The sequence below is a fragment of the Mauremys reevesii genome, linkage group 9, assembly GCF_016161935.1.
Source record: "Mauremys reevesii isolate NIE-2019 linkage group 9, ASM1616193v1, whole genome shotgun sequence".
In the NCBI taxonomy this organism is placed as follows: Eukaryota; Metazoa; Chordata; order Testudines; family Geoemydidae; genus Mauremys; species Mauremys reevesii.
Genome location: NC_052631.1, coordinates 90,773,167 through 90,796,378, shown reverse-complemented (window position 1 = coordinate 90,796,378; position 23,212 = coordinate 90,773,167). Strand labels below are relative to the sequence as shown.

Here is a 23,212-nt window from a genome sequence, read left to right as displayed (position 1 = left end):
CGGCCTCGGCCTCGGCACAATGGCGGCGGCGCGATGCATGATGGGTAGGCGCTGCCTTGTGGGTAGTCCCGAGGCGGGGCTCATGCGCAGGCGCATTGGTGCTGCTTGCGCGTGCGCGTTTGCCGGCCTCGGGTCGGCTCTGTCTGGCGGAGCGGCGGCGGCGGGGGGCGGCTGGAGCGGAGGCCGGGATGTGGTACACCATTCTGCCCGGCGTGGCCGTCATGGGCGTGTTCCTGGCCATGCCCGGCGTGTCCCTCATCCACATCCACAGATACGTCTACGGGGGCAAGGTCAGGCCGGGGCGGAGCCAGGAGGGGCTGGGGGCTGGGCCGGCTCCGGACGGGAAAGGGCGGGGGGGGGATGTGACGAGTGACGCGGGAGCCGGGGGGGATGTGAGGGGTGATGGGGGGGGGGAGCGGGCGCTGGCGGGACGGGGGGGCTGATGCTGGGGGGGAGGGAAGTGGGGGGTGACGCGGGGACGGACCCCTTGCCGGTGCCTGTGCTGAGTGAACCGCTGGAGTCCAGCAGCGAGCGCCGCTCCCCTTCCCCCACCCCGGGAACCACTTGGGGCCTTGTCCGAGCCCAAGCTCGCTGTCCAGGCCAGGCGGAACGATCCTGTCTCCTGAGCGGCACCCTCCTGCCCCCGCGCCGTGTCCAAGCCCCGTTCTCCCAGCGTGGTGACACCTTGCTCTGTGTGTTGCAGGAAAAGAGAATCGCTCGCCAACCCTACCAGTGGCACCTGATGGAAAGAGACAAGCGACTGTCGGGGGTTAATGAATATTATCAGTCCAAGGTAAATTCCTTCCAGGGTAGAACGGAGCAGAGCTATAAATACAAGGCAGCTGAACTCTGCAAAATCCAAACGCCTCAAAAGTCAACCAGCCAGGAGTTGAAAAGGACAGTTGTAGGTCTCTGCATTGAGCACGAGCTATTGTTTGAGCTGAGTTAGACCCTTGGCTGGGTTCTGCTCTCTGTTACCGTAACTGAGGGTAGAACTTAGCCTGCTAACTGATGCAGACCGCAAGTGCTTATTTTTAATGCATTGTCTTACATCTAATCAATCGACTGGCTTGCTTTGATTGGTTCAAATCTGGATGCAATCTTCTTTGCAAACCCCAAGCCTGACTCTTTTAGCATTAGTGTTTTTTCATTCTCACTTGATATCTTCAGTGAAGCCTTGCTACTGCTAGTACTTAAAGGTGACGTGCAAAGGGCTTTTTTAAGTGCCCGTATTTGTTGCTTTATAAAAAACAAGGAAAGCCTGTATTTTATTAGAAGTGGCCTGGTCTGTTTTTTCTAGGGGTCTCTGGGATGTTTCTAAGCATATGTATTATGAGCTGTCACATTAATAGAAGGGGTTGGAATGTTTAATTTGTTACGTCCTTCCCCCAAGTCTATTTAGTCATTACAGTGAAAAAGGGGTTAACAAAAACAAAATTTAAACAGTGACAAAACTGCTTTCCCTCTGAATTGCCCAACTTTTCACTCTACTCTAAAATGATGTAATTTCACTGATTCTGCAGTTAGCATAGAGTGTTCCTGAGCAGACAAGACTTCTAATGTAAAGAATATTCCTTTGAAAAACCTTTTCAGATCACCTTTAGTCATAGTATGTAGGGATGGTATAATTTGCACAGGGTAGCCTTGATGAATTGGGTCTCTTCCCTTTGTAACTTCTGTGATGCTATCACTACAGTTTGCCTAGTGCTACCACCCCACCCTTAATGGTGTTTTAGTGATTATTTTCCCCCATTTTTTTAAAAATTGCATGCTTTTTGGAAGACGCTAACTTAAACAGGGCAGTGAGATTGGTGTAAATTCTGTATGGATAGTTAAGAATGTTTCATTTTTTATTTTTCAGGGATTGGAGAACATTGACTAAGAAGCAACTTGTTGAGTGAAGAGTCCTAGTTCTTGTACAAAGCGTTTAGCTCCAGTAAACATGGATGTATATTTGATGCAATGTGTTATATGTTGCACATAAACCTGGAAAATAAAGTGGGTTTCTACACTTGTTTTATTGGGATAAACTTTAAAAGGTGTATATTGAAAATAATACAGCCAACCACAAACATTCTGTAGTCAAACATACAAAAAGGAATGCACAACAGAGGTAGGTAATTACCCTAAAGGCATAGATGTGCTTCCAGCTAAGAAACATGCAACAAAAGTTAGTGGCACCCGAGGGAGAGTTAAATCTATTTTATTTATATACCTGCATAACTATCTGCAGATACACTAATAGACTACTAAGCTGCTGTAAATAGCAAAAATAACCATTTATTGAGGTTGTGTGTCCCCTCATGAAATTGACACGCAATGAGTAATGTTAAGCCTTAATTTCTTATTCATTACAAAGCTGTTAAAAGCATCAATTTCTGCTGTCACATCAATTGTAGGATACCCTTCTCAGAAAGGAGAGGTTGCAAAGAATAGCAGTAATACAGTCATTACTTAAAGAAAAGACCGGCCTTTTAAGAAATTACTTTTGGCGTGTACCACTACTATTAATGTACCATTAGTGAATACACTGCCATTGTCTGTTAATTCTGAAAGATGTTTTGTACTATTGATGTATAATGAAAAGGTCTACAGATCTTGTAGAGAGATCCTGATCTGTACCATTCCTTGTACAAATCAAAGGTGTTTGATCTTATATAGGTTCTAATTTAGAATGCAGTTGAAGTCATGGCGTTAATTTTGTTTCTCAGATCAGTTCTAGCTGCTCTGAGATTTCACCATGGCTTTGTACTACTCAACTTTAACCTTAGTCCTAGTCTACATACAGATCATGTAATATTAAAATGACATTGGTTAGTGGTGGGAGGGTAATACCCAGAGAGAGGACATTGTTATACTTGTAATAATGTGCCTGTAGGGAATTAGCTGTACCAGTATAACTATGCACTAAAGGTTTGTATTACTTAAACTATATTGGTATAGTTTAAAAACAGCATAACGTGTGGAGACAAAGGCCTTAGGCTTCCAGCATCCACTTCATGGCAGAAGCAAATGCAGTGATTGTATACAGAGTCTGTATTTGTTCCTTAGCCATCAAATAGATCCTCTGAAACTCCAACACTTAATATAAGTAGCCAGGCAAAAGCAGTAAGTGGAAAGACGTTATTGTGACAATAACAACTGTCCATGTAAACTTCTCAGCACCACATGTAGCTTTAGAATCTGTAGTTTGGAAAACAAAATGAATGATCTTCACATTAGAATTAGTTTTCATTACACAGGTGAGGCAACATTGATACTAGTGTGGTCCTCAGTTTTCCCCCCTCTTTTTTCCCTGTAGTTAAAACAGGGTTAAGCAATGAGTGATTGCCACTTGTTCACTTCCTGTTCACAATCAGTAGCAGTACCTAGTAATCACTTGTCGTTTTTCAGACAACCGACATCTATGGATTAAAAAAGTCTAAGCACAGCTGATTGTGGAAGCAATGAACAGGGCATTAATTAACTTCTAAGAAACTTTTTGAACTACTTTGTATTTATGGCATGTTTTATACAATGATTGATATGTATACATTGTACCTAGACTAGATGGAAAAAACAAAGCACAGAGAGGTTGTATGATGTGCCCCAGCTCCCACAGTAAGTCAGTTGCAAAATGGAGCACAGTGAGACAAGTGCCTAGTCTCCTGCTCTAGCCATTGTATACTACTACCCTGATGTGTTGAAGCATTAATAACCGGATTATTAATCTGACAACCATATACAATGACTTTCTCCCTCTCTTTCCTCACTCCTTGTCTGTTCTGTGTAGTTGCAGGTTTTCAAAGGGTGGTTGCCTTGTGTCCTTACTGCTAACTAGAGACATTTTGTGTCTTGCTTTTGAATATCTTTCTGACTGATAGAGCCAATCCTATCATTTATTATGTTGGCTTTAAAATATAACGCTCCTGTCTCAGGGAAGTCATTCCATGAGTCAGACTAGAACAGATTAACTACATTTTAAAAGTGTTTGCTGTTAAACCAAGCAGCTACAGAATAAATGAATACCAGTAAAGATAGCTGATTTCTGGATGAGACACACTTAATATGAAATTTGTGTCAAAGAACTTCAACTAGATAGTGCTTTTCTGGTGAATAACCTAGGCTTGATGCTTAGCTAACTCAGGGGGAATAGTTCCAAATCCTCTTCATTCTAGGCATTTGAATTAAGTATGATTTGTGGTTTCAGAACTTGTCTTTTCTATTTAAAATGAGACCTCATATGGTCCCTCAAACTCTTATGCAATTTCCCTATACAGTCAGCATTTAAGACTTGCAGGGACCATTAGATCATCTAGTCTAACCTCCTGTATATTACAGGCTACCACCATCACCCAAGCACCTGCATGCAGGGGCAGATAAGTCATTAGTACTGTTTCACTTACGTAAGACAAGACCACCACTTAACTGCACACTAAAGCCCTGGAATAATGATCCCTAAGCAAGTTGCAGTGACAATCTCTAAAATAATGGTCTTTAAATTGTTCTTCCTAATGAGCAATCAGCTTTAAAATGAGCTTTTGTTTTTGTATTGAGGAGGAGGTGACAGTATCTATCTTCCTTTTATTATTTACTCAATAACTCCAAGCACAGTACAAACATTAATTAATTAAGCCCCAGTATCTGTGTGAGGGGGGCATTGCCAATCCTTGTTTTACTGGTGGTGAAACTGAGGTACAGTTTACATTAATTATCCATGATCACATACTGAGTCAACAACAGAATTTAGGAGGCCTGACTCCCACTCCCTGCCTCAAATGTGTCATAAGTAGCCACGTAATTAACAATGTTGGAACTACTTTAGCAGACATTTGTTCCTGCATAGTTTGGATCACTACTGCTAGGCTGTATCACTGAACAGGTTTTGAGACTAGCATGCTATATGCTGGGGTGGCCAAATTTACTGAGCTTCTGAGCCACATACAACAATCTTCAGAAGTTCAAGAGCCAAGGCACACCTGCCAGGGTTCAGGGCCTCAGCCCTATGGGAGGTGCCTGCCAGGGCTCGGGGCTTCAGCCCAGATGGCTGAACCCTGAGCTCCCACAAGTGCACCCTGAGACCCAGATTTGAGCAACTGCAGATATTAAGTCTTCATATAGTTAACACTGAAAAAAAAATGAGCCACTATCTCTTTCATAGGCTGTGCAACAGCATGCATGGCAACCTTTACAGTAGGGTTACACTGGTATGCATCATTTGGCCCTCAATGTAGCTAAAGGTTTTCTGATTAGCTGAGTTGAGAGGAAGATACTCGTTCCCTAGCAGAACCAGAAACAAAACCAGCTCTCTACCCTTCTGATGACTTGGATATTTGCATACACAAATTCCTGTTGGGGCAAGTTACTTTTCTACCCCTTTCCAGATGGAGGAGAGAGTCAGCTCTTAGAGTAACTAGTCCATTTTTTCTTCTTCTTCTCCCATTAGCTTAGTAGCAGTGGCTGACAGTTTACTCCATTAACGTGAGTCATAGCTTCATAGGAGAAATGGGATACTTCATTTAGTTCTGTGCACCGTGTTAGCAGAAATATACTGTCAGACTGGAAGGAGCTCAGAGAAGAGCAACAAAGATTATTAGGGGGCTGGAGTGAATGAGTTAGGAGGAGAGACTAAGAGCTACACATGTAAATTCCAGCTTAGTGAACTAAATTGATCACTCATATGGTGAAGAAAAATAATTTCAAAGCAAACTGCACGCAGACTGGCACTCTGCATTTCTGATACAGCAGTGGCTTTTCTCTTGATGCATCTTTAACTGCCATTTGCATTAATGGCAGTTAGCTACACAATCCGCTGCCTTCCATTGGAATGATAAATTCACTAATTACTCACCTCTCCAGATCACTTTGGATTTGACACCAAGCCAGTAAATTTCACGAGACTGTGTCACCGTTGCCCTGTTCAAAAGGAAAAGGAACAGTGTAACGTCGTCGTTATAAAATGGGAAGAATTCCCCCTCCCACCCTACAAGGATATGCCAGTAACCCATTGTAGCCCTTCTGTGATGGCATTGCTGCTTTGCTCATAAATTCATTGGTAAATGGTAATGTAAGCCTAACCTCATGGAAAAGTGAATCCACCCTTTCTTGCACACAGAAAAGTGAGCTGCGGCTGACAATTTCAGATGGCTTCCCAACTGAAGATCCTTCCCCTCCCAGAAAGGATCAAAATACTATTCCTGCAGTATAGCAACATTCTGCTGCTTTAATATCATTTGTAATCCTAATGGTGTGAATCAGCGCTCATTAGTTATGTGCAGCTTTCACGTGTCTGGGGAGACCCTGCTGCTGATTGAGCCCCTAATGTATTATGGGTGAAATTTTCAGATGCACTTAAGTGGCTTAGGAGCACAAGACCCTTAAAGTCAATGGGGCTTATGCTCTGGAATCACTCAGGTGCTTTTGAAAATCCTGCCCTATATTAAACAACTGAACCTTTTCTGACTGTATTAATGTATAGGTGGAGAAAAGAGAAGAAAACATGTTTGAGATGTCCATTGTGGGGGGAGGGGATTGCATTGAAAAGGGAACTCTCTCATGAAGCCTGCTTACATGAATGTAATAACGGCAGGGCAACCAGAGGTTGGAGGCAGCCAGGTATAAGTGGTCAGGCTTGTTTTGAACTCGGTGTTAGAATGAGTAATCGCACCTTTTGGGTTTCCAGAGCACTGCAAAGAAAAGAATATCAATCCATGCATTGTTTAGTTACAATGGATAGTGTACCTGTCACACACATCCCCAATCTGGAGAGCGCTCCCCTGGGGTGATACAGAAGGAACATTTGAGGGGGGGAGTGCAGGGGGCCCTGGGACCAGCCCCCCATTGGGGGTGGGGAGGGAACACCATCCAGCCCCATTCTGCCCCCAGCTCCGGCCCCAGCACTGCCCCCTGCTGAGGCCATGGTTTTGACTCCTGGCTGTGGCTCCTGCTTCCAGCCCCATGGGACAGGTTGCATTACAGGTGAGGGGGGTTACAACAGAAAAAGGTTGGGGACCACTGCACTAGGTGCATGTACTATCAATTTGTAAACAAACAAAAAATTCCTGTTTCCTTAGCAATGATAACATCCCCCTCCCCTCACCAAAAGCCTGGGTAATAGACATCCCATGCAACATGCCCTGATCAATCCAAATGCTCCCACCCTGCTCCAGCTCCACTGAAGTCACAGGACTCAAGCACTGGCCCCTCCATCCCCCATTCTGAGGTATCCAGAGAGCTGTGATATGAACAGGGAGCAGTGGAGAAGGAAATCCAAGCCCTGCAAACCTGTGGATTCTGCCCCGCTGCATAGAGGGAACCCCTTCTGTGCCCTTCCAAGCCATGGCAGCACAACTGGGCTGTATTGGTGGCTGAAGGTCCATGGTTGCACTCAGTTGCAGCGAGCACTGGGAGAGTTAATGGTTACTCAGGTTGCATCACATCTGTGTGTAGTGTCCTACAACTCACAGTGTGTATGGGGGAGAGGGAGGCAGAGCATGCTGCTTTCCTGGGCATCCAGCTTGGCTGCTCCACCGCTGAGATCCCAGGACAGCTCATTGTGTCTCCTGTTTCCCAGCTGCCTTTGCTGTTGCTTCTCTGGCTACATTTAATTTCACAGTATTTATTAAGCCACGATGCCCCATAAGGATAGAAATGAGAAGCTCCCAGCTTACCTGTAGGAACTTAGTGTTATTGGCAGGATTCTGCCAAGTGCCAAGTGCAGCAATGGAGCCAAAGGTGCGAGCTTCCAGCAACAGGCCTCTGTATCCCGGCCCTACAACCTGAACTGGAACATAGTATGCATCTAGCACATGTTAATCACCCATAGCTGGGGCTGGCTTCTCAAACGGTCAGTACCATTAATAACTCCAAAGATACACCAGATATATCTTTGCACATCAGCTGTGCCTGCAAAAATAGTCCAGTGATTAGTGTGCCAGCCTGGGACTTAGGAGATGCTGGCTCAATTCTTTGCCACTGACTTCCTGTGGCACCCTGGGCTGGTCACTTAGTCTATCTGTGCCTTAATTTCCCCATCTGCAAAACAGGGATGATAGTAGCTCCCTGTCTCAAAGGGGTCTGCAAGTTGGGTGAGGTGCTCCTTTACTATGGGTCTGGGGCAATATAAGTACCACAGACACCAACTGTGAAAAAGGCTTTAGATAAAAATCTGCCCTCGGGTAACTGGGTGCAGCTCCCATTGAGATTATAAGAAGGATTAGGGACAAGGAGGAAGTTTTCCTCTTTAGCTTGATCTCGCAGCTCCTAAATGCTGCTCCTGGGGCTTCTAAGCAGGCCCCTAAGGCTTCCTCCTCCTTTCCTGGCCTTGAACAGCAGCACATTCCATTTCCAGGAGGCAGCCAGGGTGTACAAGGAGACAGGACCTGAATACGCCAGGCAGTGATGGTCACCCCTTCTCAAGAAAAGATACATTAGAATTGGAAACAGTGCAGAGAAGGGCAATGAAAATCATTAAAGGTATGGAACAGCTTCCAGATGAGGAGCAACTAAAAGGACTGGGATTGTTCAGCTTAGAAAAGAAACGACTAAGGAGAACTGGGGGGATATGATAGAGATCTATAAAATCATGACTGGTGTGGAGAAAGTGAATTGGGAAGTGTTATTTACCCCTTCACATGACACAAGACGCAGGGGTCACGCGGTGAAATTAACAAGCAGCAGGTTTAAAACAAACATAAGGAAGTATTTCTTCACACAACACACAGTCAGCCTCTGTCACTCATTGCCTGGGAATGTTGTGAAGGCTGAAAGTTTCTGCAGGATAGGTCCATCAATGGCTATTACCCAAGATGGTCAGGGACACTCAGGGCCGGCTCCAGACCCCAGCGTGCCAAGCGCGCGCTTGGGGCGGCGTGCCGCACGAGGGCGGCAGGCGGCTCCGGTGGACCTCCCGCAGGTATGCCTGCGGAGGGTCTGCTGGTCCCGCGGCTTTGGTGGAGCATCTGCAGGTGTGCCTGCGGGAGGTCCACCGGAGCCGCGGGACCGGCGACTGCCAGAGTGCCCCCCGCGGCGTGCCGCCCTGCTTGGGGCGGCGCAATTCCTAGAGCTGCCCCTGGAGACACTATTGCATGCTCTGGGTGTCCCTAAACCTCTGACTACTAGAAGCTGGGACTGAATGAAACTGGATGGATCATTCAGAATTGCCCTGTTCTGTTCATGTCCTCTGACACATCTGGCACCCCACATACTGGCTTAGGTGGACCATTGGTCTGACCCAGTATGGCCATTCTTACGTTCTAGGATCAAGGGTTACAAAGAACCAGAAGAGGAATGGACTGGGAAAGAAGTGGAGAGGGAGTCTGAGCACTTGGAAAAGGAAGGCAGAGAGGGTCAGATGGTAGCCATAGCAAGAGGTGAAGAAGACAGACATCAGAGACATATTGGGACTGAAAGGAAATGAAAAAGACACTGCACCATATGCTAAGCAAGTAACCGGGCATGAGTCAGTAGGGGGAAGGATGGTCTTGTTACTAGTATACAGGACAGGGAGTCAGGCCTCCCGGCTTCCATTCCCAACTCTGCCACTGACTCTGGGACGTGGGAAAGTCACATCTCTTCTCTAGCCTCAGTTACGCATCTGACCACTAACTCATTTCACATGAGCCACCTGAGAGCTAGCAGATGTTAATTTCTGCTTTCTGCCTTTCTTGGTACAGAAACAAATCACTGAACTATCGGTGATAGCTCTGCACCAGTTAAGAATTCCCTTAGCTATGTGGTGCCTGTTAAAATCATCCACTAATTTCTTGGCATTGGCCCGATTCATCCTATGAGGAGCAAACCTTTGTCTGATTCCTCCTTAGATTATCAGCGTCACTGTAACAGAATGCAGCCATATCATGATTACTTGATTGGCATACAGACCTGGCAGACTATAAAATAACTTGCATAGTGTTTGTAATGTCAGCTTCTCATCTCCATGTAGTTCTTAGTTTGTTTCTCCTGAGCCTCTCCTGCTGATCTGCTCACAGTTGTTTTAATTCATTTCACTAAACAGAAGTTTACTAAACACATTTTAGGGAGAAAACATGAAAAAGAGAAGCTCACTAATAATACTGATCCGTTTACACAGAAAGCATGCCAAATGCAAACAACTATGAAGAAATCATGGATTTTAAGTGAATCTTACCCAGCCAGTTAAGAAGTTGGAACTTAATTACCATTAATCGGCTGCCTGTTCATGAAGGAAGATGCATCCACCTGGATCTCATAGGGGGCTGGACTTGCCTGGGGCTGGACCCCCGTATGCACAGGCATCATATTCTCACAGGCTGATGTGGGGGCTCCTGTTGGAAAAGCAACAAACAGACAAATAATGTTCCAAAAGACGATGTAGCCAAGGAGAAGTGAAGGACTCCAGTGAGCCATGACTGGGGATAGGAGGTTGCCTCTCCTTTGAATCAACAATAAATCCTCTCTGACTGAGACCGAGGAAAGATGAGCAGGGCTTTGCTGAGTCACTTACCCTCAACCAATTAATTTTCTAGCCTTGGGTTTTGAATGCTTTTTGGGCACACGGCCTCTGAATGAGGGCTATGTTCAGTGGTTTCTAGCTATTAGCTATCTGCATAAGGGATCTTTCAGAATAACGAAGGGTATTTTGCTTTCATGTCCCTCCTTACAACCCACTTCTTCCTCCTACTTCCCTATGTTATTAGCCTTGCCAAGGCGTGTCCAACCCTCCCTGTGCTGGGGTTGTTCCTGGTTTTCTATTGGTCTGAGTTATACTGTAAGCAGCTCAGGGCAGGAACCTGGTCCTTCAAGTGCTGTGTAAAGACCAAGACTCATGACGCCGTAGGGATGAACAACAAGGCGAGCTTTCTGCTTTTTGCTGGAGATGGGTCTGAACCAAACCTCTAGATCTGAGCCCCCCGAATCCAAGCTTCACACAGTGGGCCCCTCTCTATATACCGAGCATTAGTGGGGAAAGGAGGGCAGTTCCCCTATTAGTACTGATGTTATATAGGAAAGCAAATCAAAAACATAACCCATCCTTCTCTGCTGCCTTTGTCCTCCCTACCCACTCCCCATTCATGCATTCAGGACAGCTGGGCTCGCCGACTCCACTTCGTTGGTATTTTTGCTGTAAAAGGTCACTGAGCAGCTACCAGATTGTCGTAATTTTTGGCCACTACCAGCCTGGACTTTAAACAAATCTGTTCTAGGGATTAGAATCTGTTCTAATCTATTCTATATCCTCATTATCAATCCCCTGAGCATCCATTCCCTACATTCTGTGTCCTAAGAGCTGGCTCTTTGGCATTAACCTTTCATGAGTAAGTGATGCCAGAACGAACCCGTGGCCTGGAGATGTGAAGGGTCCGTGACTTTCTCTTTACATAATCACAGTGAAATTACCTACAAATTCACTGATCACAATGTACACCTTTAGAAGTGACATCTCCCACTGAATTGCTATGGATTTCGGTTAGACTCACTTACTGAAAGAAAATTGCTTTCCAGCCAAATAGGAGTTAGTACTAGAAAAATGCAAGGGAGCTGCTGAAGATGTGAGAGTCAGAATTCCTGAACATTATCGTAAGAAAGATTAAAGGGCTTATCAACTTTCCCTTCAAAGCCTCTGCTTGTATGGCAAATGCCAAGGCTGGCCAGGTGCTCTCTGTACCCTGAAAAAGAACAAATGGACATTTGTTCACATTGCTGGCGAGAAATTTACAGCAGCCTTCACAAGGCTAAGAGAGGAGCGATTAAAGGAAGATTAAAGAGCCACAAAAAAGGAAGGGAGTTTGTTGTAGGCAGAGGCAAGCAGGGAAGGAAAGAGAAAAACAGCCCTGACCCCTTTGTGGGGCATCAAGAGTGCAAAACAGGGAACCATTAAATAAGCCATTAAATAACAGAAGATTCGATCTACTCTGCTCACACTGGGGGAAATCAGGAGGAGCTTGACTGGGGTGGAGCCAGTGTGAGTGGAAAATCAGGCCCTCCCTAGACACATTCTTCACGAAGGGAAGGGCTGGATTTTCTGAAATGCTAACGCTTCAAGACCCCACTGAAGTCAATGGTAGCTAAGGGTGCTTAGCACTTCTGAAATTCAGGTTCTTTATGGTTAACATATGCATGCTGGGGTGAGGGAGCGGCCTTGCCCTCTGATATTATAATGACGCTATTCCATCTAATTGATGGTTTGGTAATATAACTGCTTCAAAATTCGGTTTCATGCAGATTTTTAACAAAAAGGAAATAAAAGTACACGGACTGAAGTAAATGGAACCCCCCTGACTCCACTGCAGTATTAAAGAGAACTTTGGCCCAAATTAGACCCAACATTTAGATCTGAATTTCCCCACATTTGGAGGGGGCTCTGATTGGACCCATCTCTTTTCTGTGTCTTAAAATATTGTTTGTGTTGCTAAGCTCTGAGATCCCAATACTTTTCTAAGGACACCCTGAGTGGTAGCTAGAAGGACACGGTGTTCTAGGTTTGCTGGCATGGAGGCTAACTCAGCTCACATGGCTTCGTTTTCAGTCCATAACCAATTCATCACGCTTCCTGCCGCAGCCTCGCTTTTGAAAGATGGAGACAGCTTGGGAATCAATTAAACACAAAGCCCAAAGATCTTGTCACAAGACGGTCAGTTACAACACTGGAGGGGGAGTGGGAAGGGAGGAGATAGGACAGATGATGAAGAAAGGGACTGTGTGTGAGTGAAGATCAGAGAGAGAAAACTGAGTAGGAGGGCACAAGGGAGAGAAGGAAAGGATGCCAAGTCCCCTGCTGCTGCTGATGTGGAGCTCCTCACCATCCCAGCTTAACTGTGCAGCTGGTGAAAGGCCGGACAGGGCCACTTTTAGTCCGATTACCCTTAGTCTTCCAGAAAATCAACATGGCAGCTGTTTGGCAGCCATAGACTTCCCTCCGACTCTCACCACAGGCACTGGGACGTTAGATGCTAGGAGATGGAGTGAAAAGAAATAGATCACAGGGTGAATTTCTCTGCTTGGACCACACCTATTGCCAGGTTCCCTTGCACCCAGCCAGGGGTGGCTCCAGGCACCAGCACGCCAAGCGCGTGCTTGGGGCGGCAAGCCACTGGGGGGGGGCGCTCTGCCGGTCTCCGCGAGGGAGGCAGGCAGGCTGCCTTCGGCGGTGTGCCTGCGGAGGGTCCGCTGGTCGCGGGAGGTCTGCCGAAGCCACGGGACCAGTGGACCCTCTGCAGGCAAGCCGTCGAAGTGCTTGGGGAGGGCTCAGTTGGCTGTAGCACATTTCCTGGGTACCAACTCTCACAGTTACCCCTTCATAGAAATGGAGCTCCACCTCAGCCCACCCACCTCATGCCCCCACCTCCATCGCCGACCCCCGAGATACCTCAGTAATTTAAACACACCGTCTCCCAGAAGCCCCCTGAAGGTGCAAGGCTTCTGGGTTACACACACAATCACTTTGCACAGAGCTCTACACTGCAGTTGCTCTTGACTTAATCACAAGAGATATATACAGAGCCACGCAAAAATAATAAAAACCTACATGCTCTTCCCCTCACTGTAGCTCAGCCTTCCCTTGGGACTCCTTGGAGAGCCATCTGTGTTCAGGTCGGCAGGGTTCCCTCTACCTCACCTAGCACCTGCAGCAGCTTCCCCTACCTTAAACAGGTGAAAGATGGCTGGAGAGAGAATGACTGCGCACAAACAGCAGCTTTGGCCCTTTATATTCTGCTAGCCCCTTCAGAGGTGACTCCCTGGTCAGCCTGAACAGGTGACCACAGAGTCCTACCAGAGGATTTCATTGTTAGGCAACTTCTCTCCAACAAACTAGGTCTCCTGGCTGGGAGCCAGTCTTTGGTCTAGAGCTATTACATGTCAATGGTCAAGCACTTAAGTTAACAACCCTCTTCTGTTATCCTTTTGCCAGCCACCTTTGGAATTCTAGTTCAACTGGGAGACAAAGAGATGGCAAACTGTTGCATGTTAGAAATGGGAGTTTGCAGCTTGGGAAAGACACATACAGAGAGTTCATAATCTCACATCATTCATAAATTGGACAGGCAGATTCCCCAGAGCAACAGAGCATGCCTGAGAGGGCAGATTTGGAACCAGTGCCCAGACTCTGCCCAGACCCATGAAACATGTGGGATCCAAAGGCTGGGTCCAATACAGCAGCTCAGTGACTGTTCACATGGGGGAACCCAGCCACATTCCATGGATAAGGTTGCCACCTCTGAAGTTAAAAAAAATGTGGGGGGAGGGGAACTTCTGGGATTATCCTGAGCCCATAAACTTGAGAGCTGGCAGTGTGTACTGAGCACTTGCACAGATTTTCCAGAACAGCTGCTACTTTAAAAAAAAAAAAAAAAAAAAAAAGGATGATCATGGGAATAGCTGGACAGGTGGCAACGCTATCCATGGACAATATTCTCACTTGGGCCTGGTGGGGCTCTTTATAATGAAAATCCAATGACAGGACTCTTCTCACCTTATGGAGCATGACTTGATGGAGAACGGGAAGATATTCCCTCTCTGATGATTACCATGGCTATACTACAGCATACGTCTGGACAGCAGGGTGACAAGGTCTGCCTCTTGCCAGACAGATAGTAAGTTTTTCTGGGTTGTCCGTCACAAGCCCTATCCCCATTTTTGGTTCTGGTGTGATCTATCCTGCAGCTCGTGGGCAGTTCTGCAGCATGTCAACACAGCACCTTCCACTTGGTTCCATTTGTTCCTGCTTCCATATTTCTTGCTCACAACACTTGTCTTTTCAGAATCTCTCCCGCTCTTTCTGTGAAGGACTCTCTGCTCTGGCAGTCCCCCTGCCCAGTGTTTTGAAGGGGCTGGAATTCTCTTCATTGGTGACTCAAAAAAAATCACTATGCACTCAAGCTTCACTGGCTGGGGTCTGGCCTGAATCTTGGTTCAGGGTCTCTGGTCTCCTCCAGAAGGCTACCTAGCATCAAGCTTTGGGAAGTCAGGGTGAGCCATCTGGCCTTTTAATACAAAGAGCTCTAAAGAGGGTTAGATGATGTCATGGTAAAGCTGCTTAACTTCAATGGCCCCCTTGTTTATGCTACAGCTTCTGCTGTTGCTACTGCTAGTGGGGGAATTACAGGTCTAATTTTTGCAGCCTTAGCAGAACTACTAGTCTGTTGGAATGGATCAATTTCTACAGTTCAGCTGGGACCCTTAAATCCAATTGCCCACTAAAGACCGCAGATGGGGCTGTTACATTCCTGAACAACCTACACACAGAAACAGTGATTAGTGCAAAGTATTGAGCACAGCCCTGTGTGACTGAATGAGGGGCAGGAGGCAAGACACCATTTAAGAACACAGAGGCAGAGAGTGCTAATGCTGGAAGCAGGGTTTCACTGACTGCTCTCTAGCTTTCATTTAATTTTCTTGTCTCCCAGAAGTAAGCTAAGCTCCGGTGGGTCCCTCTTACTTCTTACTCACAACTCCAAGGAACAGTCTCTAGTGTACCTGCTGGACTGGCTCGTGGACTATACAATCTACAGGGCATGGTCTCTAGGTTTCCACATTCTTCTGTTGCTGAGCTATACTTCCTGTCTTCTCACATCCCTGCCTACTCCCAGACTGCTTTAGGGGCACCCTGCTTTCTCTGTGCCTCTGGCACGTTTCATTGTAATAATAACAGCCTTGCCATAACACCTTGTGTCACAAACATCAATCTATACACCCTGCAACATCCCTGTGCAACAGGTATTGTTGTTATCCTCAGAGGCGCTGGGGCCGAGATGCACAAAGGGGTTAGGTTCATGTTTTCAGAAGTGGCCTCTAATTTGGGTGCCCAGCTCATTGCCGCCAACCCCAAGAGTTACAAAATCTGAGTCAGTTCCCCCCCGAATCATGAGGATTTTTTTTTTTTTTACAAATCTATTGTGGATTTTAGCTTCTCTTTTGATGTTGAACCCTCTTCCTTTCCCAGGCACATGTACCAATTAGCTTGGCCAGCTCTCCCACACGTGGTGAGTGAGGTGAGTCTCACCCTCGCTGCAGGAGCTCTGCTTGCTGCCTGATTGATTGTCGGAGCTTCCAGCTTCTCCCCAACCCCGCGATTCTAGTTAGTGAACTCTGGCTTTCTGCAGCCCCTCAGCTCCAAGTCAACACTGACCCCCAGCCTCACTGCTGTTCCCCCAGGGGGGTCTTCATTCCTGTTACCCCCTTCCCAGGCCTGGTATCTCTGGGATGGAGCGGGGAGCAGACTGACCCATTTTTCACAGGAGAGGAGGGACTGGAGCCACATGGTGCTGCTGGGCTCTGCCTGCTCCCTCTTCTAGGAGGGCAAGTGGAGAAGGCAGCCAATCAAAGAGGGTTTTCCCCAGGCGGAGGAGGCAGCAGAGCTGAAATTTGTGAGAAGCTGCAGCTTCTCATGTCACCATTGACTCCAGCTAAACTGCATCACTGACAAGGAAATAGCACGTTGGCCACACTGGTTCAGACACCAAGAGCCAGATCCACCACGATATTCAGGCACCAAATCTTATTGATTTTAATGCCTAAATGCCTTTGAGGATCTGGGCCCAAGAGGCTGATCTTCAGAGTGCTGAGCACCTGTAGCTGCCATAGATTCCAAGTGGAACGATGGGGCCTCCACACCTCTGAAGAGCAGACCCTACGCATCTAAATTTGGACACCCACCCAAACTCAAAGGGCACTTTTCAAAAGTTGGCCTTTGGTCCTTGTCCAAGGACACACATTGAATCAACATCAGAGCCAGAACTGCAGCGTGCTCTCCTGATGCCCAGTCCTGTGGTCTGATCACTAAACCATGCTGTAGCCCATTTCATTATTACTTTCCTTCCCGAACGTTTCTCATCCCGACATACTCGCTAACTGTTTTGGTCTGTCACACAGCCACAGTCCCTTCCCCCAGTGCTAGGTCTCGGAGGCAGGCCTTGACTTTTTCAAACTTATTTTTGCTCGCACCATCCTTCAGTAATGAGTTCTGTGTTTCTTCCACACACAGTGGACAAGCATACATAACATTTTTTACTCTCCAGGCCCTAATACGGAAAGGCTTCATTAGCACTATGATTTTCCAACACCATGGTGAATTCACAGGGAAACATGGACAAACACAAGGCCTGTCACGTGTTTCCATGCGAAACCAGCCAACCGGTGAAAACAGAATGAAGAGCAAAGTTTCTGTGCTGAGAAAGTACGTGGGATGAAATTATGAATTTTTTTTGTGGTGAAAGTTTGCCAAAAAGAAGCCCAGTTTTCCCCACCCCACTGAGTTAGCACCACTAGGCACAGCTCAGGCCTAGCCTGAATGATGCGGAGGACACAGAGCAGCCAGTACATAGGGCATTTTGTGGCTGGAGGCAGACACAAGGTAATGGAAACATGACTGTGACATCACCTTGGGGTGCTCATGACAGCGCAGAGCATCAGAGCTAATAAATGGTGAACAATTCAAGTAAGTCCCTTTCCTGTCACCAGTGGACACCCATGCAAGATTTGACCCCCTGCAATCTTCCTCTGCTGACTTCAGACTAAGGCTATGCACAAGGAATCTAGGAAATCCTGCACAGGCTAACCAGGGATTGAACAATCTCTCCTTACCCATTGCAGGTGTTCATTGCAGGGGCTGCAAGTCACACAGCCATAGAAGGCAATGATGACAAAAGCTTGCTGGATCCTCAAATCCATCTTCCTGCTAATGCTGGCCACCTGTTCCCTAGCAGGACTCTTCCATGAAGATTGGCCAATGAAGTGCTGCCAGTTAGGATTATTATTGCATACATGGTGTGGCACAAGCATAGAGGAAGAGAGAGTTTGCTTCATGGACCTCCAGTTTAAGGGCCTGATCCCACTCAGTGGGAGCAGAGCGGGGACCCCTCGTGCCACTGTCAACACCTGCACAGCCATGATGCTGGTGCTGAATGGCTAAACTTTAAGCACTTATTTTTCTTGTTTTAAAACACAATGGAATGCCTGTACATAGACTCTGTTTTTCTATTGGCTGGCACCAGTGTTGCCTGGGTGACGGCTGTGTGCAAACACTCTTTTAAGGAACCCAGAGAGCCAGCTGCTTAATGAGCCCTGGGAATCTGCAGGCTACAGGGGATAGAGCAGATCCCAGCACTAAGGAAAAACCTGTAAAGTGCATTCAGACAGGTAGGCATGAGAGCAGTTCCACTGTCTCCCCCTGGGACCTGAAGAATCCAGTGCCACATTTGAGGCTCAGACCTGATGCCCCAGGAATATCACCACTCTTGTCAGTGGGACCTGCCAGCTAAATCCTTGAACTTCCCTCTGCATATTTCTGCAGTAAAGAGCTCAGTCCAATGCACTAAACCTACCTGGCTGCTTTCTAATATTGGCAGGGAGATATTTTATGACTAGACTTTGGTGTGGGTATATACAGGAAATGAGAGGTCAGGGGCTATTACGGTGACCAGACAGCAAGTGTGAAAAATCAGGATGGGGGAGGGGGGTAATAGGAGCCTATATAAGAAAAAGACCCAAAAATCGGGACTGTCCCTATAAAATCAGGACCTCTGGTCACCCTAGGGGCTATAAGGGAATTGACCAATGAAAGCAGCTGCTGTTTTGCTATCTCTTTCCAGATCAGCTGAAGTCTGTTGGGGGTAGATTAGGTGAGAAAGCCAAGTTCTACCCAAGTTTCATGTATTGACTTTCTCTTGGTGAACTTGTCAATTTCTCTCTCTAAAGCTGGTGATAATGGATGTGGGAGATGAAGATGCTGCCATCAAGGAAAAAGCGCACATTTTAATTGAAGATGTAATCAGGGATGCAAAAGATCATCTGCGAGATTTGCAAGAAAAAGAGAGAGGTATTGAAATACAGAGTTGGCTGCATTCAAAGTCCTTTAGTGTGTCAGAGCCCCATCAGGCGGCTTAAGCAGCATATTGTCTGTTTGCAGAAGCTGAGTACATCATCCAAAACATTAAATGGACCTCATGCAAGGACTTTACAGTGGAGAGAGGACAGCAGCAAATTGAGGAATACATGTCAGTAAGTTGCAGAGCCAGACTTTCATTCAGTATAGCTGTAAACGCACTGAGCCAACATGGCCTGCTCCCTCTGCTCTGATGAGCAAAGTTATGATCTATTATTTATTGCTGGTAGTACTTACAGTCTGCTTTCCAAACGGAGGCCCAGCACCCTTTGTCCAGATGTGTTTGTAGAGCAGTCTACCTTTACAGTGCCCCTTGAGAGAGAGAGTGTGTATGTGTGTGTGTGGGGGGGAGTTTGAACTTCTCCACCTAACTCTCAATGGTGGCAGCCTAACGCGCTTTGAACACCCACTGAGATGTCACTTGAGTCATGCAGAAAGGTGCTTGGATATTTTCTGGAGCTTGGTTCTGTTCCCTGATAGCTCCAAATACTCCTTGTGTGCTTCTGACACCCTTCTCGCTGTCTTCCAAGCTTCACTTGCCCCCAGTTTGCTTTAACTACTCAATGGCACCCTGGGGTGGCTTTCCAATTGGTCGGAAGGCCCTCTCTCCTCACATGCTCGGGTGCTCTCCATTTCCTTATTGTTCTCATCTGCAAAACTCAGTGTCCTAACGGCATTGGGATGAAACTGAAATATGTCCATGCAGTGAGATTGTCTTTGGCAGCTTAGGCCTAGCACCTCAGATATTTATTTGAAATCAATGGGAGTTAGGCACCTAAACCTTTCTGAAGGCCTCAGTTTAGACTATCTAATAGGTTCTTTTTAACTGTCACCTTTGCTAGACAGCTTTACACAAATATTACATGAAAAATCCAAGAACCCAAATAGAGCTTAAAGTACAGCTGAGGGTCTAAGGGCATATGAATACAGGACATGCCAAAGCAGAAGACAGCACTGTTTCCTCTGGTCTAGTGGACTGCTTGCCTCCAGCAGTAACCTGTTTAAATCCCATCTCTAATGCTGATTTCATGTGGCCTGGGACAAGTTACTTAATGCCAATATTTGTAAGTACCTGTAAATTTTAGGCACCCAAATTTTGAGACCACTTGGGTCTGACCTTCAGAAACACTGGGCACCTGCAGTTCTCATTGCATCCATCTGGAGCAGAGGGAGCTCAGCAACTCTGAAAAACCAGGCTTTTGGTGTCTAACACCGGCCCCCCCCCAAAACCCGAGGCTTCCAAAATTAGACACAGTTTGAAAACTTGGACCTAAAGCTGTGTGTCTTCATGTCCCCATCTGCAAAACAGGGAAAACATTACCTTGCATCACATGATGTTTATGGTTTTTAAGGTGCTTTGTATATGAAAAGTGGCACAAATTAGAAACGCACCTAGTCAACTACTAGATCAGGGGTCGGCAACCTTTCAGAGGTGCTATGCCGAGTCTTCATTTATTCACTCTAATGTAAGGTTTCGAGTGCCAGTCATACATTTTAATGTTTTTAGAAGGTCTCTTTCTATAAGTCTATAATATATAACTAAACTATTGTTGTGTGTAAAGTTTTTAAAATGTTTAAGAAGTTTCATTTAAAATTAAATTAAAATGCAACCCCCCCCCCCCCCCGCCCCGGATTGGTGGCCAGGACCCGGGCAGTGTGAGTGCCACTGAAAATCAGCTCACGTGCTGCCTTCAACACGTGTGCCATAGGTTGTCTCCCCCTGTACTGGGGGTATCTATGTTAGTCTGTATCCACAAAAACAAGGAATCCGGTGGCACCTTAAAGACTAACAGATTTATTTGGGCATAAGCTTTCGTGGGTAAAAAACCAAAAGCTTATACCCAAATAAATCTGTTAGTCTTTAAGGTGCCACCGGACTCCTTGTTGCTCTAGTCAACTACTATACGCACTATTGAATGAAGAAAAATCCCTCTGAACTCTACAATCAAGCTTTTGCTCAGAAGCATTAGAATGACAACCCAGCTAACTTTAAGTTGCCTTCTGTTATTGCAAACACCGCTCTGTGTACATTGAATCTTCTAGCAATCTTGTTAGAACTATTTGTCCCAGTAACATGCTGCAGAAGTAAGTCCTTGAGGTGATTGTGATTAGGCAGTGTTTAAAAGTAGCATTCCCTTTTTATCGTGTCCCCATAATCTTGATTTGCGTGGCAGAGTTAAACAAGAGCAACTCAATCTCTTTTTTTCCCACTTCCCTTAAGTCATCTGTACTAGACAGTGGAAGTCTTACAGTGTGGTGTATGTTCAGCAGACGTGGGAGTTTCATGAGAGCTGGCTTCACTGGTCAGACTACCTCCAGGAAGAAGAACTGAAGTACAGCAGGAGGTACCATTACCGGGTTCGCTGGAGCATCCCAACATGTAGGAAGCCCATTCCCCGAGCAACAGCATGCATCTATTTCATCATCGAGATCTCCAAAATTAAACCACCTGTACGTATTCAGAATATTACTCAACCATCTCATTTTTCCCTTTGAAATGTGAGAGTAAAAGTCTCACTTTGCTTACTCTGTGGAATGAGAAAGTGGTAGATTAAATAATTATAGTACCGTATGTAAGATGTGGGGTCAACATTTGTCGAAGTGAAGTTCATACCTGCACAAGTGATTTCATCAGTACTTGATTCCTGTCAAGATTCTGGTTTGAATCTGTCTCTCTGAAAAATGAGAAAACATCCTATAGTGTGCGGAGACAAATATTCCAGGAAGGGACCTGGGATATGAATACTACAACCTGAGACCCTCACTAAAATGTATAGTTCCCTTCCCTCCCCTTTGCTGCTAAAATGTAACCTTAGAGTGCATGCTACTGAGGTCCTTTCATGCATTTTACAGCGTTTGCAAATGTGCTGTAATACTCTGAAGAACTATCACAAAACTAAATGTCAAAATTAATGTTTGCACTGAACCATCTGACTTTCATAAGTTGATGGTTTTTACTTATTCACTCAGTTGCAATTCTGTGGTTTGTCCAGTAGATCTCCCACTCTGTCGTGTGACTGGGTAAAGTCGAGCTGTGACTCAAGGGAGACTCAGAATTGTGTGTAAATAAATACCTTCTGCTCAGACTTAGAATAAGATAACGGATTACATTGTTCTAGCCATGCAACCTATTTAGAGAGAGAATTGTGATGGGTAAAAATGCCTACTTTACCTATACTCTAGTAAATGTCTTTCATCTCTTGCAGACCTTGCCGGTTGAGGTATTCTTCATTTTGGAGTCAAATAGGCTCATTCACAGGTATATTTTGTTCTGTAGCTTTTTTTTAAAGCAACGAACCAGTGTAGAGGGGCCCTAGCAACTGTGCATAAAACATGGTTAATTTCAGGTATGTCCAGCTATATTCAAAATGGGTACAGATACACTCAGCTATGGTGGGGTGGGGCCTGTCAGGGAGTCAGTTCCAGCAGGTTGATGCTGTCTGGCCCTGCCCTGCTAGTGGCTGCTCTAACTTACACCAGCTGAGGATATTGTACTTTGGCCATACCCCCCACCTGGGCTGAGTGGTTGTGACATAAGTCAACTATGGTGGCTCTGTAAATGCTGGGGCTACCCCACAGGGGGAGTTCTAGGCTGTTTCTGGCCTTCGTGGCACAATACGGGTGAAGCAGGGCTAAGAGTCTAATCCGTGATGTGTATGTGAAATGCGAGTAACAATTCACAGCCTTATACAAACTGGGAGTCCAACCTAGCTCCACCAGCATTTGAACACGATCTACGTAAATTTCTTTTTATATGCCAAGCGAGTTCTAGGACAGTGCTACAGCAGAGGCAGGAAAGTGAGCTGGCTATAGCCGAGTTCTTAAAAAACTCCTGTCCATGTGACTCAGGGAAACCACACTAAAATCCCACCAAGCAAAGAAAAAAAAAAAAAGCACTTGAACCACACTGAGCTAGCATGATTCCTTATCCCAGCATGGCCATGTTCCATGGGTGTCTATTTCCAGCCTACTGAATTAGTGATGGATTTACACAGGCCTAAAAAGCCTCATTCTTCCAGGGGATAGGCCTGCCCACTTCAAAGGACCTCTTTCCAGCTGACTGCTATCTTTGTTCTTAAACTGTTTGTTCTGTTTCTTTCTAGACCAGGACAGTGTCGGTTTAGAGAAAAGTGGCTCAAAGACATCATTGAAAACAAGAGGATTCTCATGGACAGCATAACTTTCTAAACAAACATTTGCTTCAGATTAAATCCAATTCAAACGGGCACCTACAATCTGTTGGTGTTGTATGGAAATAAACTGCAATAGGCTTTTTTGTTTTGTCTTTCCTTTTCTTTTACTAGCTCTTCTGAATTATATCCTACAATAATGGTACCTGCCTACTACATTCTGCACACAAGTTTTAAATTAGGG

The 23,212-nt window shown here is 46.0% G+C and overlaps 3 protein-coding genes across 9 annotated transcripts; 2 read left to right on the top strand and 1 right to left on the bottom strand.

The window, feature by feature from the left end:
• The first annotated feature begins 76 nt into the window (after positions 1 to 76).
• NDUFA1 (NADH:ubiquinone oxidoreductase subunit A1) lies at positions 77 to 2,016 on the top strand. The gene is made up of 3 exons (XM_039488056.1): positions 77 to 290; positions 704 to 793; positions 1,862 to 2,016. The coding sequence occupies exons 1-3, from the start codon at positions 189 to 191 to the stop codon at positions 1,880 to 1,882; spliced, it is 213 nt and encodes a 70-aa protein (XP_039343990.1). The 5' UTR covers positions 77 to 188; the 3' UTR covers positions 1,883 to 2,016.
• Positions 2,017 to 2,084: 68 nt separating this feature from the next.
• Positions 2,085 to 19,351, bottom strand: LOC120371796 (putative defense protein 3). 5 transcript variants are annotated; one of them, XM_039488050.1, is made up of 6 exons: positions 19,076 to 19,351; positions 10,158 to 10,283; positions 7,650 to 7,762; positions 6,550 to 6,665; positions 5,831 to 5,895; positions 2,085 to 3,183 (listed from the first exon to the last, which is right to left on the bottom strand). In XM_039488050.1, exons 2-6 carry the CDS (start codon positions 10,255 to 10,257, stop codon positions 3,083 to 3,085), a joined length of 495 nt encoding a protein of 164 aa, XP_039343984.1. In that variant the 5' UTR covers positions 10,258 to 10,283; positions 19,076 to 19,351; the 3' UTR covers positions 2,085 to 3,082. The 5 variants fall into 5 exon arrangements, with proteins under 5 accessions (XP_039343984.1, XP_039343985.1, XP_039343982.1 ...); XM_039488051.1 differs by lacking the exon at positions 19,076 to 19,351 and adding an exon at positions 17,539 to 17,754 and having other exon boundaries at positions 10,127 to 10,283; XM_039488048.1 differs by lacking the exon at positions 19,076 to 19,351 and adding an exon at positions 17,539 to 17,754.
• Positions 17,364 to 23,112, top strand: AKAP14 (A-kinase anchoring protein 14). Of its 3 annotated transcripts, none has more exons than XM_039488053.1 (6): positions 17,364 to 17,392; positions 18,652 to 18,772; positions 18,863 to 18,954; positions 21,107 to 21,289; positions 22,045 to 22,097; positions 22,942 to 23,112. In XM_039488053.1, the coding sequence occupies exons 2-6, from the start codon at positions 18,661 to 18,663 to the stop codon at positions 23,024 to 23,026; spliced, it is 525 nt and encodes a 174-aa protein (XP_039343987.1). In that variant the 5' UTR covers positions 17,364 to 17,392; positions 18,652 to 18,660; the 3' UTR covers positions 23,027 to 23,112. The 3 variants fall into 3 exon arrangements, with proteins under 3 accessions (XP_039343987.1, XP_039343988.1, XP_039343986.1); XM_039488054.1 differs by lacking the exon at positions 17,364 to 17,392 and adding an exon at positions 17,419 to 18,093 and having other exon boundaries at positions 21,110 to 21,289; XM_039488052.1 differs by lacking the exon at positions 17,364 to 17,392 and adding an exon at positions 17,419 to 18,093.
• The last annotated feature ends 100 nt before the right edge of the window (positions 23,113 to 23,212 follow it).

What these genes read in the sequence shown, in the direction of transcription:
- NDUFA1 (XM_039488056.1), top strand. Translation starts at nt 189, where the DNA reads ATGTGGTACACCATTCTGCCCGGCGTGGCCGTCATGGGCGTGTTCCTG. An exon ending in GATACGTCTACGGGGGCAAG is followed by an intron (nt 291 to 703) that starts GTCAGGCCGGGG and finishes TGTGTGTTGCAG; the next exon opens with GAAAAGAGAATCGCTCGCCA. An exon ending in ATGAATATTATCAGTCCAAG is followed by an intron (nt 794 to 1,861) that starts GTAAATTCCTTC and finishes TTTATTTTTCAG; the next exon opens with GGATTGGAGAACATTGACTA.
- LOC120371796 (XM_039488047.1), bottom strand. Translation starts at nt 10,365, where the DNA reads ATGGCTCACTGGAGTCCTTCACTTCTCCTTGGCTACATCGTCTTTTGG. An exon ending in GAACAGGCAGCCGATTAATG is followed by an intron (nt 7,763 to 10,157) that starts GTAATTAAGTTC and finishes ACTATGTTCCAG; the next exon opens with TTCAGGTTGTAGGGCCGGGA. An exon ending in ATCCAAAGTGATCTGGAGAG is followed by an intron (nt 3,184 to 5,830) that starts GTGAGTAATTAG and finishes TCCAAACTACAG; the next exon opens with ATTCTAAAGCTACATGTGGT.
- AKAP14 (XM_039488053.1), top strand. Translation starts at nt 18,661, where the DNA reads ATGGATGTGGGAGATGAAGATGCTGCCATCAAGGAAAAAGCGCACATT. An exon ending in TCTCCAAAATTAAACCACCT is followed by an intron (nt 21,290 to 22,044) that starts GTACGTATTCAG and finishes CATCTCTTGCAG; the next exon opens with ACCTTGCCGGTTGAGGTATT. An exon ending in TCAAATAGGCTCATTCACAG is followed by an intron (nt 22,098 to 22,941) that starts GTATATTTTGTT and finishes GTTTCTTTCTAG; the next exon opens with ACCAGGACAGTGTCGGTTTA.